Raw genomic sequence first — 16,787 nt, forward strand, 5'->3', positions numbered from 1 at the left:
TAACTAAATATGGCTTCATATAGTTTTATGGTACATAAAATTAGGGCCGGTAGCCATTGTCCTAGAGGTATCCATACATTCTCATCTCATTGTCTGATGTATGCAAACTACCCCGAAGTAAATACACCTTCTTAAGAACGAATACGAATCACTTATTTCACCCCACGTCAACCTGTTGGTTTTGGGTGGGTCATATTGATTTTTGTATGTAGATTTTTGTTAAAGTTAATTAATTAAACATATCAATTTGGTCTATTTTGAACAGAAAAAAATAATGGATAAAACCAGCTATTGGAATCTTTCTCACTTTGGACTTCTTTTTCAAAGTATCAGAGACTCTGTCGTTTGAGCGTTTGAGCATGCCGACGTATCAAAATTATCCAGATTTTATTTGGTTTAGTTACTTTCATCATCTTGTAATATATTTGCATTGACCATCAGTGGTCCATATTGACCACGTAGACGTTTTAATTTGTAATTAACTACAGATAGCATGCTTTACCAACCTCCTTGCACTTTTAAATCCTTCCCACCAGTGAATTTTTCTTAGGGCCCATGAGCTCTGAGATTTTACCAATACCAAGATTTAGCTAGTTCCAGCTTGAGCTAAACAAATTGTCATACTATTTCCCGGTTGGTTGAAAAATTATACGAAAAATTCTGATTGGTTCAAATTAGCACAAGCTAAATTTCAGTATTAGTAAAATTTCATTGTAGATAGGCCTTATGGTGTTGAAGCAGCGTGCACTGTAGTAAAATGGCAAGTTCTTTAATTGAAATAATCTAAAGTCATTGGTTCGATTAATTTTATGGTGAGTGGCTGGATGCGCGATGGCTCTTTGCCCACCCGCGCATTTCAATATTTATTCTATATTATCTAGTATCTATTTAGGTAATAAGTCTATGGTTCGCTGCAGCATAAACGCATATTAACAGCACTGCTGACTCGCTTAAAAATCCCACAGAGTTACTAGCGCCGTAAGAATTACATAGATAGAGAATTACATTTTATAAAGATCTTATTTTTGCTGTATAAAAGTTCCATCTTTCTTTGCTATGTGTCTGGAGAAAAGAATATAATGACTCAATTCAAAAACGGGACGGAATGGGAGGGTGCAATACTATATTTTTTCATGTTGGGATGCTTACTGCATAGAAAAAATCAATACAAATTTTACGGATCTATTTTCCAACACATTTTTGGCAAAAAGCTGTCCTATTCATCAAGAGAAATAAAAAAAAAAACCGTGTATTACTTTTATTGACATCGAAATGTTTCCGTATTTACAAAATTCACAAGTAACAAAACAAAACAGGACGGAAAACTAAAATAAAGAACAAAATAAACGCAACCAGTTCAGACCAAAATTTCATAATACCTTGATTACAAAAAAGAGCTCTTATAAGAAGACCGTGTTTTACTTTTCGTCGAACTAATTTTGAAAATTCGACAAGACAGTAGGTTTTAATACTGATAAGAATATAATAAGCAAACTACATCTAATCGACTCTTAATGGACAACATGACGATATACAGTGGACCCCTATATTTAAAAAATTGATAAAAATATCTAAAAAAAAATTTAAATAATTAAAAAAATTATTGAAAAAAAAATTGAAAAAAAACTATATTTAAAAAAATTGAAAAAAACGAACTCTTGGTAATTTTTAGTGAAACTAAATACTTTTACAACTCTATGACACAAGGGAATTCTCAAGGTCAAGATTCAAATAATTTGATAAGGGAAAACCAACTTATTCTAAAAGAAGTGTGAATTTTAATTTTATTAAATATTATGATTAAATTTTTTTGTTGAAATCAGCTCTCATTTTTCTGTTTTATGGTATTCTAAGAAATGTTTAAAATCAATTTTGAAATATTTAAATTAATAAATAATTCAAAATTAAAAAATATGAGGCTTACCAGTCCGCTAATTCTTCATAGACTGAAAATATTTATTATTAGTTTAAATTCTACAAAACGAATAAATATTGACCCGGTACTTACCACCCAACATGCAGATTTTTTAAATTTTATTTTACTTTATTTTTATAAGAAGAAAAACATCTTCCTTTATTCTGACCTTCCCCATCCATAAGTAAATTGGTCTCTTAAAAAATCTTTAAATCCTAGAAAATTCTTTTCTCTGATTTCTGATTCGGATTCTTCAATCACGTTTTGTGGACGTAACATTACCTCTTTTTTAAGAAATAAAAAAAAAATAAATTTCTATTTAAGATTGAAAATTAAAATTTTATTTAAGGTTGAGAACCTTTTAATTAAAACTAACTCTTCAAGTTATAACTTTTAATAAGTTAAAATAACGTAATATCTAGAACCTTTATCTCATGACAGACACGTATATAAGATTCATTTTTCGAACGCGGGGGAGGGAGGAGCAATAACCAAAACAGTATTTTAAATAAAAATTGTCTAGGAATTCAAAAAAAAATTATAATTCAGAGGAAGATGTGCCTCACCCCCCCCCCCGTAGATCCCAATCTCACAATACTAATAAGCAAAAAAATATTTTAAATGATACGAACTACTGAGAAAAGAACTACAAACATTAAATCATAAAAAATATTCATTTTCAGTTAATAAAAAAAATACTTATCCAGAAAGCTAAGGGCGTTTCCCATTTTGAACAAAAGTTCTGTCAGAAATTTGATTGAATTTAATTGCAGCTTATAATGTCTTAGTATTTATTATTCTAGAACCATACATTTCGAAACCTCTTGTGCAAACTTTTCATGCTATTCGCTAGCTGACAATACCAAAAGAAGAAGAAAAGGCTTTAAACTACAAATTTACATTATTTTCCGCTCATTGACATAGCCAGAGAAGAACCCCTAGATTATGTTAGAAAATCACAGAAAAATACTTGATGAGATAATGGTTGTAATACGATCCTTTTCCTAGTTACACTCCCGTCACTCAGCTTGTGTTCGAGATCTTCAAAAAAATTCTATATAGGGCCACTGTATATGCTACAAATCATTTAAAAGCCGATTGGAAAATGAGGGTACATCATTAAAACATTTTCAGAGGTAGAATACGTAATAAAAGTCAACAACTTAGACTAGAATTTGAAAAATAGCACGAAAATACATAACAATACCTTACTTAAAAAAAGACTAGATTTCAAAAGATAGAGGGACGGCTAGAGAAAAAATTCGACGGAAATATACTTTCTGTTGATTTTATAATCTACAAAAAAAGTTTTATAAATCCTTGAAATTAAGCAGAATTAACTTTAGAAATGAAAGCAAATAAAGAGTGCCATGCCCATTTTTCTGAGAGACTGCCAGAGAGTAATTTCATGAGTACAACATTGTTCGAGAGTGCAGCAACATAAAATAAATAAAATTTTGCTTAAAATATAGACAAAAATTAATTTTAAGAATTAAAACAAATTATTAAATTCCTAGTTCCTTAACAATAGAAATAATAGATTTATACGCTGTTTAAGATGCGAAGAACAATGATATAGTAAATTAGTAACATAAGAACTACATGCACGTAATGGTGGAGGACATCCTTCGAAATCGCATCCCCTCCCCTTATCCCTCTGAATTTTCAGTATTTCTACTATTTTCCCCATAATTTCTTGTTTTTTTACATAATTTGTTTTTTTTTTAATAGCTCCTCGAGCAAAATGTTGAATCACCTCCAGAATAAATACCTTCATGCGTGCCTGATTTTCAGTAGCCCATATTTCTCATAGTTTATCTTTAGATCATACCTGTAACCCCTTATTTAGAGGGGGGGGGGACTAGGTGATTTTTCCAGGTGGTGGATTCTGAGATACAAAATAAAATGTACTGTTAAGAACAAAAAGTTCCCAAATATTTCCTAAGTATGGAGGGGAATTCTTTGGGCTAAAATTGGGGGGGGGGGGCTAATTTTGTACTAGAAAAAAAACATGCAAAATATACATGATGGATTTTAATACTGGTTGGCAGATATGTCACTAAAACATTTTCTGATAAGTTCTTGGTTCATAATCGAAAATAGTAATGACAAATACATCACAGAAATAAGTTCAAACTGTGGCTTTGAACTAGAATAAGATTGGAAAACCAACCTGACCTAACGCTGGGTTTTACGAATCCGGATAAGGCGTAAAAACATTATACAAAATTGCAAATATAGTACAAGCCGCGTATACACCTAAAGCTACCCACCAAATTAATTGTTCATGCAGTTTTTGCTCAAAATTTTTTAACACAATATAACCAATTGTTAAACCAGCTAATGCTCCAGTTAAATGAGACACATAAGATACAGATGGCCCCAGCAGCTGCTGCTCAGCATAGCGATCGTAAATGGCAAAGCCAACGTCAGCACTGGCTACCATTAAGATGCCAACTAATCGCAGGATACCAAATTCCATGTGATAATAATTCTGTAAAGAAAAGAAAACAAATTTTACCTTTTAATTCAACATGCAGTTTATTAGCGTAATATCAGTAATAGCCACGTGTAAATACATACAGTAATAAAGAGAGAAAATTAAAAGATGCGAAATATATTCTCATGGGTGAAAATGACCTTTGAGGGTTGATTATTATTAAAGAGCGTTTTAGGCTGAAATTTCGAAATTATTGACATGGAAGCTGCTTTTTTGGATTGAAGGGAGAAATGCGCTGTTCCTTGTGGGCAGGATTTTAGAGAAAGGGTGTAAAAAAAAAACAAGTGTAAAAACATCATTTGAAACCTACAAAATACATTAGAAATCTGTCACCACGGGAAATACATTTTTGGAGAAGCCTTAGAGAGAAGTTCAGTGACGAAGCTTTCAATATTAGCGAAAAATCTTCAAATAAAACAGTTAGCGGAATATCAACAAGAGGGTCCTCAATATAATAGTTCTAAATAATTGGAATACTTACAAAAAGCATTTGTTTTGTTTATGGAGGGAGGGGGGGGGGTTCATCTCCTCTAGAAGTTAAAATTCCAATATGTTTTTAGATTCAGACTTTCAAATGTTATGTTTCTTCCCAAATGTTGCTATTTTAAGACTGTATGCCACAGAAAAATGCTACTCAAAAAATTTCAGAGCTTATATGATCCGATTAAGTTAACTAAAAGAATCTTCAAATTTCTTGTAAGCCTTGATTGAATGAACATTCACTTGAAACCCTTAGAAGAAATGGAATTTATCCTTTGCTCCTTCAACAGATTAATATTAATTTGCAGATAAAATATCTATGGCGTTAAGCAAAATGGGCGTAAGTCCCCTTTTTTTCGAAAATGCAATAAGCAAATGGTTTAGTAGGGCTCGAAGAGATCTATTGATTGGTCAACTGAAAATGGGCTTATCTTCAATGCTGACCAAGTAATAAATTGTTCCAAAAGGGCATAACAAAGAGTGTAAATCTCTTGTTTTCTAAGTAACGAATAATTCAGCAATTTGGACATTTCTAGCAAATTACAAGCAAAAATTTCACTAGAAATCATCCTTTAAAGTTTCAAGTTTCTTAAATTCGGATTTGTGAGAAAGACTTTTTTATTGTGCGTTTTCATTTTCATTTTGATCGCCTGTAAAATCATAATAAGTGGACTTACGACCATTTTGCTTAACGCCAAAGATATCTTGTCATACCATTCAAGTGATTTTGTGATAGCATACATTGATTTGTGATTGTGACTATGCTAATGCATAGTCAAAAACACAAGAGCACTCAGAGAATCTCCAACCGACCTGAAATATAAGACTTTCCTCCCCCATGACAACAAGATATCGTTTCCCCCCAAACTTCACCAAGTATCAAAAATACATTACTAATAGTGTTCAAAAAATATACATTTTTGATTTGCAAACATTTTGAGCAGATGAGCATAAGTAGCAGTAGCATTATTAATATGAATTAAAAAGTAAAAAAGTCTGGTTTAAACCATAATGTAGAACTGATGCAATTTCAAATCATAATGTCGATTCAAGCCAGTTCAATTCATTTCAATTTGCTACCCTCTAAAATCTTAGAAAATAGGATATTCACCCCTGTTCATATAAACAAAAATAACGGTTTTCGGGATTTTTTTTACTTTTTTTCGCTTGCCGACCATGGTCTGTGTTGCGCAGGTACCGATCTTCGGATTCAATGCATTCGGCTGGGAGTGCAATGATTGGTTGGGGGCAAATCATCCGACGCTTCCCGTGGTTTCAGCTGATTCCAGACAAATGGGCAGTAATTTAAAACTATATGGAGATTTTCAAATATGGAGATACCTACTCCTTTTAATTAGCTATATAAATAAAAAAAGGGGACTTACAAGTAATACATTAGCCAGATGCGCTGCCAGAAGGGCGTAAACACCACCAGAAGCACCAACCAAATATACATCTTTATCGAAAATTGATGTTCCTAAGGAGCCTGGAACATAATGAGGGTGTTATATTAAGATGTCCAGTCTAAGGGGTGCAAAATAAGGAGTTTTAGACAAATTAGAGGAGGTAGATTATTTGTCAATGATAATCACTAACAAGTTCTTTAATTTAAGTTCTAATAAGTGTTCGAGATATCTCATTTAATAAATGTATCATTTATTCAATTTAACTTTTTCTGCTGTCCAATACAATCAGATGCAAAATAGACCTTTTCGCCCAAATAAGCTAAAAATAATTTCAAGATTATTAACGAAAAATTAAACAGAATATTGAAACTCACTATAAAGATCAAAAGCTTAAAACATCGAAATTATCAGATTGAAAAAAAAACTAAAAACAGACAAATTATATAAAATATATAAGAAATATTACGGCGAAGATAATCTTTTAAACTACATTAATGTCTTAGGTATTTGGTTTTAATTCTTTTAATTTTGGGTTTTATTTAATTTTATTTATCTTTTAATTTTGATTTTTCATTGGGTTTTATTAGTTCATTTTTCTCTTTGACTTTTTACGCTTGTTTTGGTTTTTGGTATTTTCTTTCTCTTTTTTGGCATTTTCCTCAAATATTTTTTGTTCGGACTGAAGAAGAGAGGCGGTTGTCTTTTCAAAATATTCGTGTTTTTTTTCCAGTATTTTCGTTTGGCCTTAAAAAACCCCATTTTTGGTTTCTTCTTTTTGAATCTCTGATCATATCTTGATTATAAAATAATATGACAGATTATATCACGAGGTTTCCGAGGAATAAAACCCCGCACAAACACAAATGGAGAGAGAAATATTAGTACAGGGGAAAAATAAATTTTCCATCCACATCTAATAAAATCAATAAAATAATAGAAAGTAAAAATAAAAGCATTTATGGTAACTTAGGGATAATGGCAAAATGGCCAGTAGAAATGTCAAGGAGACACACAATGCATTGTTCGCATTATAATGGTCTGATATCCAAAATTAAAATGGGATTTTCCGCAGGTATGTTCTGCATTACAGGTATGTTTTTATTAATTACATTTAGTCTGTCTCATTTTTACTAAATTTATATATCTTGAAAAAAAGTTATTTAAATGAATCTAAGAAAAATAATCAGCTAGAAACTTTTCTAGTTATTAATTTAAAAAAAAAATGCATGTCAAGTAACTCTTTCTGCTCGCCGGATGACCAATTTCAAAACATAATAGGTCTTAAACTAAGACAGGCCAACATAATTCAAGCATAAGTAGAAAAAGGTCAGTTTTATTTAGTACACCTTTGCCCTTTTGGTAGGTCTACTATATGACTCAATTTTCATTTTTCACTGTCATTTATATTTCTAATGGTTTGTATTTTTTTTATTATGTTAAATAAAGTCACTGTCATTTTCACTTGACTTGGGAAAATTGGCTCCAACTTTTCCCCCCCCCACCCTCAAGATTTGGACGATATTACGCCACTGATTTCAAGATCATCTTAACGGAGTATTTCTGTTATAAGAACAAGTATGATTGACTCCTCGAGGTATTTGAGATAGAAAAACCTGAGGGAAAAATTTCTAGGTGTAGCGAAATAAAGGAGAAGGGAGTAGAAGCGGTTTTCGACTCATCAAAGAGAGCAGAAAACACTAAACCAAATAACTAAACCTGAATCGAAATAACACTTTGATATTGATTTTCTACACCGCCCAGAGAGGCTGGGGCTCTTTTATCCCTCTCCCCCCTTAGTGCACCATTAAGAAAATAATTCTCAGTATATAAATAAAAGTTCAAATAGGGATAAAATCCTTTTAATAGACAGTGTTTTTTATAACAGTGATAGAAATTCACAAAAATACCAGATATTTCGGTCACATATACAGTGACCGTCATCAGTTTTACTACTGATGACGGTCACTGAATATGTGACCGAAATATCTGGTATTTTTGTGAATTTCTATCACTGTTATAAAAAACACTGTCTATTAAAAGGATTTTATCCCTATTTGAACTTTTATTTATCGTCATGGAAAGGCAGTGTGGTCTCCGAAATTATCTCAGTATATATTCTCGCTAGAATATACTATCAGAGATGTAAATTTGAGTTAATGTTAGGATTTTATGCATATAAGTACTTATTCAAGATCAACTGACCAAATTATATGAATTTCAACGTCAGCATCAATAAATTTCAATAAGTCATTAACAATCGCTAATGCAAGTGATTGGATTCGATAATAATAATTAGCGATGAAACCATGAGAAAACACTTGATGTCCCAACACTGTTTAAGGGAGGGGGGTCTTCTTGATTCTAGGAAATAGGAAATGACATAAAAAGGACATTTTACCAAGAGGATGGTATCAGTGCATAATAATAACATACGCCTTTCCCTTCTCAAAAACGTCATACATTATGTCATACAGTCGACTAGGCAAAAAAGTTCCAACAAGTCACAGAGCCTGTCTGATACGAAATCTGGTGCCCTTTTGGGGATAGAAAATCCATTGACTTTATGCAATCTCTATAATGGGCAATTAGCTCGCCTTTAGAGTTCAGATGCCCGCTGTATAACATCATGTGATTACTTTTAAAGCTGAAGATTAGTGATTTGGTGGGAATTACGAACGCTTACCAATTACATAAAGTAAATTTCTTTAAATGACAACTTTGGAGTGATAATTTTTCTTTCTTAAATTTCAAGTAAACTTAACATTTAGAGGAATCAATAACGGGGAAATAAGTTATATACATATATTTTCTGTTTTCTCCTTTGAAAATTAGAAAAGCAAAATTGATTATGTTTGTGGTGAGAAGAATTAAAAATATATAAGAAGAGTAATGAAATAATGGGAATTAAAAAAGCTCAATTACCGGCTAAAACACCAGACATATATACAATTCCAATACGAGTGGATCCATGGACCATTTCAAGTGGCAACCCAACCAACAACTGAACAGATAGATTAAATGTTAAATGCAACCATCTGAAACAAAAGAAAACAACATATAAAGCACTTTTAGAAATGCCGCATCTTTCAGCATTAGCGGAGAATGAAATAAATTGTCTGTAGTAACGTTCTAAGAAAGCGAATGAATCTACAGCAGGGCTTTATAAATGGGAGTATCCATACTCTTTGAGAGGATGGGAATCAAGTGATGGGGTTCAGAAATCGATCTTTGTGCATTAGTGTTTTTTATTTGACTCATTTATTTGATGTAGTAAAGTAAGGGCGCATAAGACAGTAACAGATAGTTCATATGGAGAGCCTAATTATTTAAAGGTTATATACCCAATTTACCGACATACCTGCTGAAATGATGAAGAAAAAACATTACCCCCACCCCGTAGCACCATTTGGAGGCACGTCCCTTTTCCTCACGAGAAATTCTCTTTTGGCTATCTAGAGTTAAGCAGGTGTACACCAATGGTTAAGAGGTATAAGACAGCAGGGGACATCAAAGAATTCATTGCCCAATATTGCATGCGCTACATCACAAACACTATTTTCATGCAACGACTGTTTGCATAACATGCATTTATAAATAGACTTGGCATTCGCCAATATGTGTCCGAGAAAATATCATCATCCTTACGATTGGTTTAGCAATTTTGAATAATTTCTATACAAATCACCCGCTCTTTGCTGACAAATTTAGACTCGAAATTTGACCCCCTTCCCATTCCTCCCCACGAAGAAACTTGTTGTGGAAATTAGGTCCGTCAGCAAAGTAAGTAACGCTCAAGAAAGAACATGGGAAACAATCATGAACCTTTGAAAAGACCTGAACCCCCACCCTTCCCCAAGCATATGAGTTCGGTACGGAGAAAGAGTCGGTCTCCAACTATCAGAAATCACCACGTATACCAAACGGCGCGTGCCAAACGTGGTGGAAGTGGATCAAGAATTGCAAGGACTGTGCCAAGCATGGAGAAACCATCCCACACGTGGCAAAAATGTGCTCCCTATGTTGCGCACCGAAATGTACTCTAGGGGTGGAAAGTATGCAAACCTCGAGTTTGGAACTTTAAGGGATGTTTCGTTAAAAGTAATTAAGCTGTATTGCATGCATAAAACTTTACAGTCACTTTGTTGTTTTTTATTGTATACTTCATTTTAATGGTCATTATCGATAAAAAAAGCCCGATTGTCAATACGTCGATATCAACAATATAGCGCACCACAGACAAAACCAGACTTACCGTTAAATAGCAATATAATTTGGGAGAATTGAAAAAATCTTATTTCGGATCGTGCCTACCTAAGAAACACGGGTAGCCTACGTCGGTAGTTTTAATCTAACCCCATAATACCCCTCAATTATATCCACTGGTTACGCTTTAATTCAGTTTAAATTGGAGTTCAAATTCCACCATTCTTAGATTTTCAATTAACTGAAGAAATCTGAGAATCAGAAGTCACCCAAGTATTGTCCAAGTCATCTCAACATGGCTTACCGATGATAAACAAAATAATAATAAGAGCATTTTCATTTACAATGGAATAATATAGTGAAGTAAAAACATATTGAAACTATGGATAAGATAAACAATATAAAACTATCGAAATTGTCATGGTTGGCTCTTGATCGTCTAGGGATACGTCCACACAGGTTCAATCCTAGCAGAAGCAGTAGCGTCAATTCACAAAGTGTAGGGGGGGGGGCGTAACTTTTAAAATCTGGGGGGGGAGAGAAATCTTGGTATCTTATACAATTCAATGAAAATACCAAAAAAAAAAGCATTCTTCAATAAGAACATCAAAAACGGATTTCTCAAAATCAAGGGAAAGATCTAAGCAGGGGGCAAATACCTCCCCTGTCCCTCAATTGACTCCATTGTGAGGAACGGGGTATTACAAAATGTTTGTTAATAGGCAGGTTTCAAAAACTTGACACGATTTGCTCAAAAGGAGAGGCCAAATTAATTTTAAGGGTAAAATACATCTTTGAGTATTACGTTATAACATGAAATAAACATAGCTTATTCCCCCTACTACTACAATAAATGGCCAGGATCAAAACCCTAGAACTCAAATTAACATATTAATATTTCATCAAAATCAAAAACGCTTACCCCGAGTGTAAAACCATATAGAATACAAATCTCCAGATTTCAGATCGTTTATCCGGCCTATATAAGAATATACTGTCAATAGGCACGGGACCAGAGGCACTTAATTCACCATTCAATATTGTGTAGTAGGTAAAAAATCCAAGCTAAAAAAAAGTATACAAATAGAAAAATAGTTGAATAGATACCAAGGTTAATGCTAAATTGCACAAAAATAACACTTAAACCGAAGTACACAGAAATTAGGGTTCTAGAATTAGAAATTAGAAATTCTTCTTTCACGTATTTTTTTATTATTATTGGTACTTAAGCATTAGATGGTCACTTCTATATACTGCTAAAGAAGTCGAGTTTGGTTAATGCTAATGAAATAAAATAATATAGGATGAATATATAATAGTTTAGAAACAAATTTTGGCTATATATTTGCACTTCAGGGGGGAGGGGTAAAGCATAGTATATATAAAACACGTAATCTAACCTAACCTAGGTACCTCCCCCCCCCCTAAGCTCCAAAAAATAACAGTTTAAATATCGTAAACGCAATGAAAACCACGCTTTGCATTGCATTTCTTTATAGCGGTCTCTTGCAATTAACCCGTCTGGCGGGTTTTCCTTGCACAATATATAAAAGTAACCATCTAATGCTTAAGTACCTTATCATCTTACACGGAGTGGGAGGGACACCACTCACATACCCTTAAAAATTGTAATTCATAATAATTTACTATAATCTTACATTATATAATTGCTAAGCGTCCATAACTCCCAGCCAAACATTAATATGAAAATAATCATGTGATGTTATACGAGTAAAGGGTTTTAGAGTCAGAGTGAAGGGTTTCCGACTGTCTCAAGAGAGCATAAGCTTTTGCTGTGCTTGATGCCTTAAGTCAGGTGAGTATTTCTCATCATAGGGATCGCATACAGTCTCTTAGATTTCATTAAAGGATGAGTTACAAAAATTTGTGTAGGCTATAGGTGCCTGGTAAGAAATCTTCAATGGTTCTCAACTAAGCAATAACCTTGGATTTGCTTTCATAATTCAAATTTCCTAAATTAAAGGTCCAGTTTCAATAGACCAATTAAATGAGATAAGTTTCTAGTCAGGTTTTTTCTACTCGCCTCGAATTTACAATTTAAAAACTATTTCCATCAGCCAAAATCCGTCTATGGGACGAAATTAAATACTATAGCAGTACATTGTGACACACAGACATTCGCTCAAAATTGTTTGTAATGCTGCAAATCTAATCCAGATATAGTAGAAGTATTAGTCATTGACCATATACAGATATTTAGACTACAAATATGGTGATAAGGACCCTGCCCGGCAAAGATAAATCTTACAAAGAATGGATGAAGCAGCTCACGTATTATCTATCCATAAAAATATAAACAGTACAAGCAGTATAAATAGTGCATATAAGCATAAGTTAAAAAATCATTATGTTGAAAACGTACACTTTTAAAAGTAAAACATAATAACACAAATCCTAGTCCGTTCAAGTTTTGTATACATATTGTTCCTCTAGGGAGTACGATGGACCGATTCTCCCTAAGATTGGTTGAAGGATGTCATAATCTGTTTTGAAGAAGAAGAAGAAGACAAAAGCGAATCAAATCTGGTTACTTGTAAACCTTTTCCCCCTCCGTCAGTTAAAAATTCGGCACTTATACATTAGGCCTATACCAAACACAGTCGAGAAGTTTGCTGAATTTAAGATCTGAGAAAACCGGTTTCATAGCCCCAAAGACAAATGGCGGGTGACAGAATGCATTAAGACTTGTATAATTTAGGCTATATATTTGCACATTAGGGGGTGGGGTGGGGATAATTTTAGGTTACTTTACCCCACCCCCTAATGTGCAAACATAGCCTATAGCCAAAATTATATTATTATATAAACTAAAGTATTATATTTTCATCGTGTTTTAGTATATTTCATTAGGTACTTGTGCATTATAATTAAACCAGCGCTATAGACCGTAGCATAGGTTGGCTGGCCCCCAGCCCCCCATTGCACTTCCTGGCTGAAGGGCCACGAAACGGAGATCAGCACCGCCGGTTTGGACCTTAAGGGTCTAGTGCCGCATCCTTTACCTTTACCTTTATAGACCGTACAAGGAAACCAGACACGAAACCCGTCAAACGACTACTGCAAGAGATAAATGGATTGCAAAGCGTGGTTTCTCATTGAGTTTACAATATTTAAATGATTGTTTTGGGGTTTAGGGGGGGGTGGTACCTAGGTTAGGTTACGTATTTAATATATACTATGCTTTACCCCCCCCCCCCCGAATGTGCAAATATATAGCCCAAATTTGTTTCTAAACTATTATATTTCCATTCTATTTTATTTCATTAGCAGTAACCAAACTTGACTTTTTTCGTGTATAGCGCTGGTTTAATTATAATGCACAAGTACCGCTCATTATGATTAACATAACTTCACTTCTTGAGTGTGTTTAATATAATACATAAGTACCAAAAATTCTTTGACCCCCATCAGGTTTTAGTTTGTGTGCACGCAAGGCCGTACCCAGGATTTTTTTCGGGGGGGGGGGGGGTCTAACACAAAAAAAAACTAAAAAACCGCATAAAATTTTTTTTTATATCCATTTTTGTTACGTTTTTACAAGTCAGACAAAAATTTCAGGGGGGGGGGGCCCAACCTCCCCCCCCCGGGTACGGCCTTGTGTGCACGTGCGTGTGCCTAAATCATTGGCCATTCTCCAGCCACCCCTTATAAGTTCAAGGTCTCAAATATTAACTTCTTGAAAATAGATAAACTACGTAATAAAGTTACAAATAAAATAGCTAATAAATTAGAAATAGAGTTAATAATAGGTAAACGAAGTAATACACAAAAACGCACGGTATGTGTTCTTTCAAAGATACATTAATATTAGCTAAGGAAGCCCTTCTGCCCCAGATGCAGAGCTGTTCCAAGCGGGAGGGGAGGACAACCAGGTCAGACGCCCAGGGTGCCCCGGCGGGAGGACTGCCTACTTTGATCAAATTTTCACTTTCATTCGGCTTGTTTTGCTTGCATTTGAGTTGGGAGGGAGGCGTTGTAATTAATTTGTCCCCGGACACCACCAACCCTAGGAAGGGCTCTGCCCAGATGTTGGTGATGCTCACAAAGGAAACCACTGGGTTAGATGGAAACTCTCCCTATCTGAACAGGCCTTACAATAAATGTTAAAAGATACGCTAAATAAAGCTATAGAGCTTAACTTGAACATTAATTACCCTGGCAATTAAACAAACCTATTAATGACAATAATCGAATCTACATTAATCCATTTATCTTCTAAACAAGATGCAAGTCTTTAAGTCTAGAACAAAAGATATAGGATGGACATTGGCCGCAACCCAAAAGGGTCCAAATATGGCATACACAAATCGGGTATAAAACTACCCATTTATGAAATGTAAGCTGGCTATAAATGTCCATAATTTGAAAGCACCGACACCTTTGCTTCGGCTATAGAAAATTCAAAAGACGTTAAGTTACAAAACATATATTTTGTTGGATTGCGAACAAACTGGAAAAACGGCTTATTGGTTATTTTCTAGTTAATGATATCTATACAAATTTAGTATACTTATCAGAAAAAAATTAAAGAAAATTCATATTCTTCTTGTGATTCAGTATCCGTTGGTTGCCTTTCAAGATGCCTAGTCACTGGAAGACAACCAAGACTGAAATCAAAATTATTTCAGCGCCTCCTATTTAACTGAAACAGGCACGAAAGTAGGGCTTTTTGAGAGAGAACAAAAACTCAAACGAATGCCAAACGGAGTGTGAATTGAATGGAAATATATAAGCGATTATTGGAAAAATTGTTAAGATCTCGACATTTGGGGTATATGGCTAAAATACCCCTCCCCTATCATTGGTACCTGATCTGTTATGCTTGCTGTTATTTACAAATTCATTTTTGCCCTGGAATAGAATTTGAGAGAGTCTGCAATAGTAGTTTCCAATAAAATATTGAATGGGAAAATGACTCAGAGAAAAAAAAAGTGCGACTCCAAAATACAACTGTATTTTCCAAATACAGGAGGGAAGGGCAATTTAATGAACATTCCAAACAAAGTATTTTTAATGAAAACACCCAAAAAAGTTTGCGAAATATAGGGTGCGAATGCCACCCCTCCCCCAATCGACACCCCTGACCTAGAAAACGTATCTTAAGAAATTTCGGATACATAGTATTTTAGGAAAGTCATCCACTTATCAATACCCATGAGATTCTTAACCCTGTATCATTCCTTCGAGGGTTGTTTTATTAGCCATACAGTTTAATTAGAGCGAAATGTCTTATGTGAAATTTGCTTATGCAGAAAAATCTGAATTCCGCTTTCTGAGCATAAAGAGCAGTGTACTTTCGATGGCCAAAATTAAACCACACACCCTTTAATAAACCAGTTTTGAGTGAAGCTCACCATCTACGTATATCGTCCTTACAGTATCGATTATTAAAGTTAACGAAACTGCTAGACATTTACTTGTTTATTTATCCTTCTATTAGTTTCCACACAAATCCATAACTAACATATCGACACTTAATTCCAGCAAAAAATGCGTTATGATTTTGCTTAAGCAGTCAATTTGTCATACTGTTGAATTATAGTGTTTTTATACAACCCAGGAATATAACTATTGGTGTTACAAAAACTAAAAAATAGAGCAACTAAAGGAAAAAATGGCATTCGGGTGTAATCTTACACTAATTTTCACCCTTGGTGAAAACTTATGATTATAAGTCCAAATTTAGTATACCCTAATCCTGGGGCATGGTCCATATGGTCAGAGAAAACGAAGAAAAAAATCTGTGACTAATTATCGGATTCGGACAACCCTTAGTGCTGTGTGGTCTCTCTTGGATGTTAATTCAGAATTAATTATTAAGTTTTTTTCTTTCTTTTGAGGGTTGGTAGGTAGCCAGGTGGTTGTCGATATAATAAATGGAGTCATAATTATTCCTATGCTTTTTTAATTTCTACTTTTCCGGCTAGTGTCTGAAACACCATCTTTCTCTCGGAATGAAGGCTATCATTTTATAGATTTATGCCTTTGAATTCGTCTAGCTACTTTGATTTCGCTCAGCTAAAAATTTCAAGTAATCTGCTGGTAAGTAACTCCTTTTTGGTGGTAAGGTAAGTGACCAAAGACATATCAAGTGCAAAGATTCAACCAACAGTATTGTGAAGTTGATACATTATGTGAAAATACTGGCACATAATATATATTAGAGCCAGGGAAGATGGAAAGGGTTGATATAGAAGTCCCTTAGGCGTCAATAATCGATAAAGCAGGCCTGAAGATATTATTTAGCTCAAAATTCTGAAAA

At 34.0% G+C, this 16,787-nt stretch overlaps 1 protein-coding gene across 1 annotated transcript in view; it reads right to left on the reverse strand.

Annotated features, from left to right (window-relative positions):
• Positions 1-1,249: 1,249 nt before the first annotated feature.
• The window catches only part of LOC148942066 (protein rhomboid-like), a 235,541-nt gene continuing 220,003 nt past the window's right edge, over positions 1,250-16,787 (reverse strand). Inside the window, exons 7-10 of the mRNA XM_089103114.1 lie at positions 11,427-11,569; positions 9,224-9,336; positions 6,281-6,381; positions 1,250-4,409 (exon numbers count right to left, since the gene is read on the reverse strand). Of these exons, the coding sequence (XP_088959240.1) occupies positions 4,107-4,409; positions 6,281-6,381; positions 9,224-9,336; positions 11,427-11,569 (660 nt within the window). The 3' untranslated portion in view covers positions 1,250-4,106. The remainder of the gene's footprint in view (positions 4,410-6,280; positions 6,382-9,223; positions 9,337-11,426; positions 11,570-16,787) is intronic.

Source organism: Artemia sp. Qi Xiang Cuo, chromosome 17 (genome assembly GCF_049724085.1).
Source record: "Artemia sp. Qi Xiang Cuo chromosome 17, ASM4972408v1, whole genome shotgun sequence".
Classification (NCBI taxonomy): Eukaryota; Metazoa; Arthropoda; class Branchiopoda; order Anostraca; family Artemiidae; genus Artemia; species Artemia sp. Qi Xiang Cuo.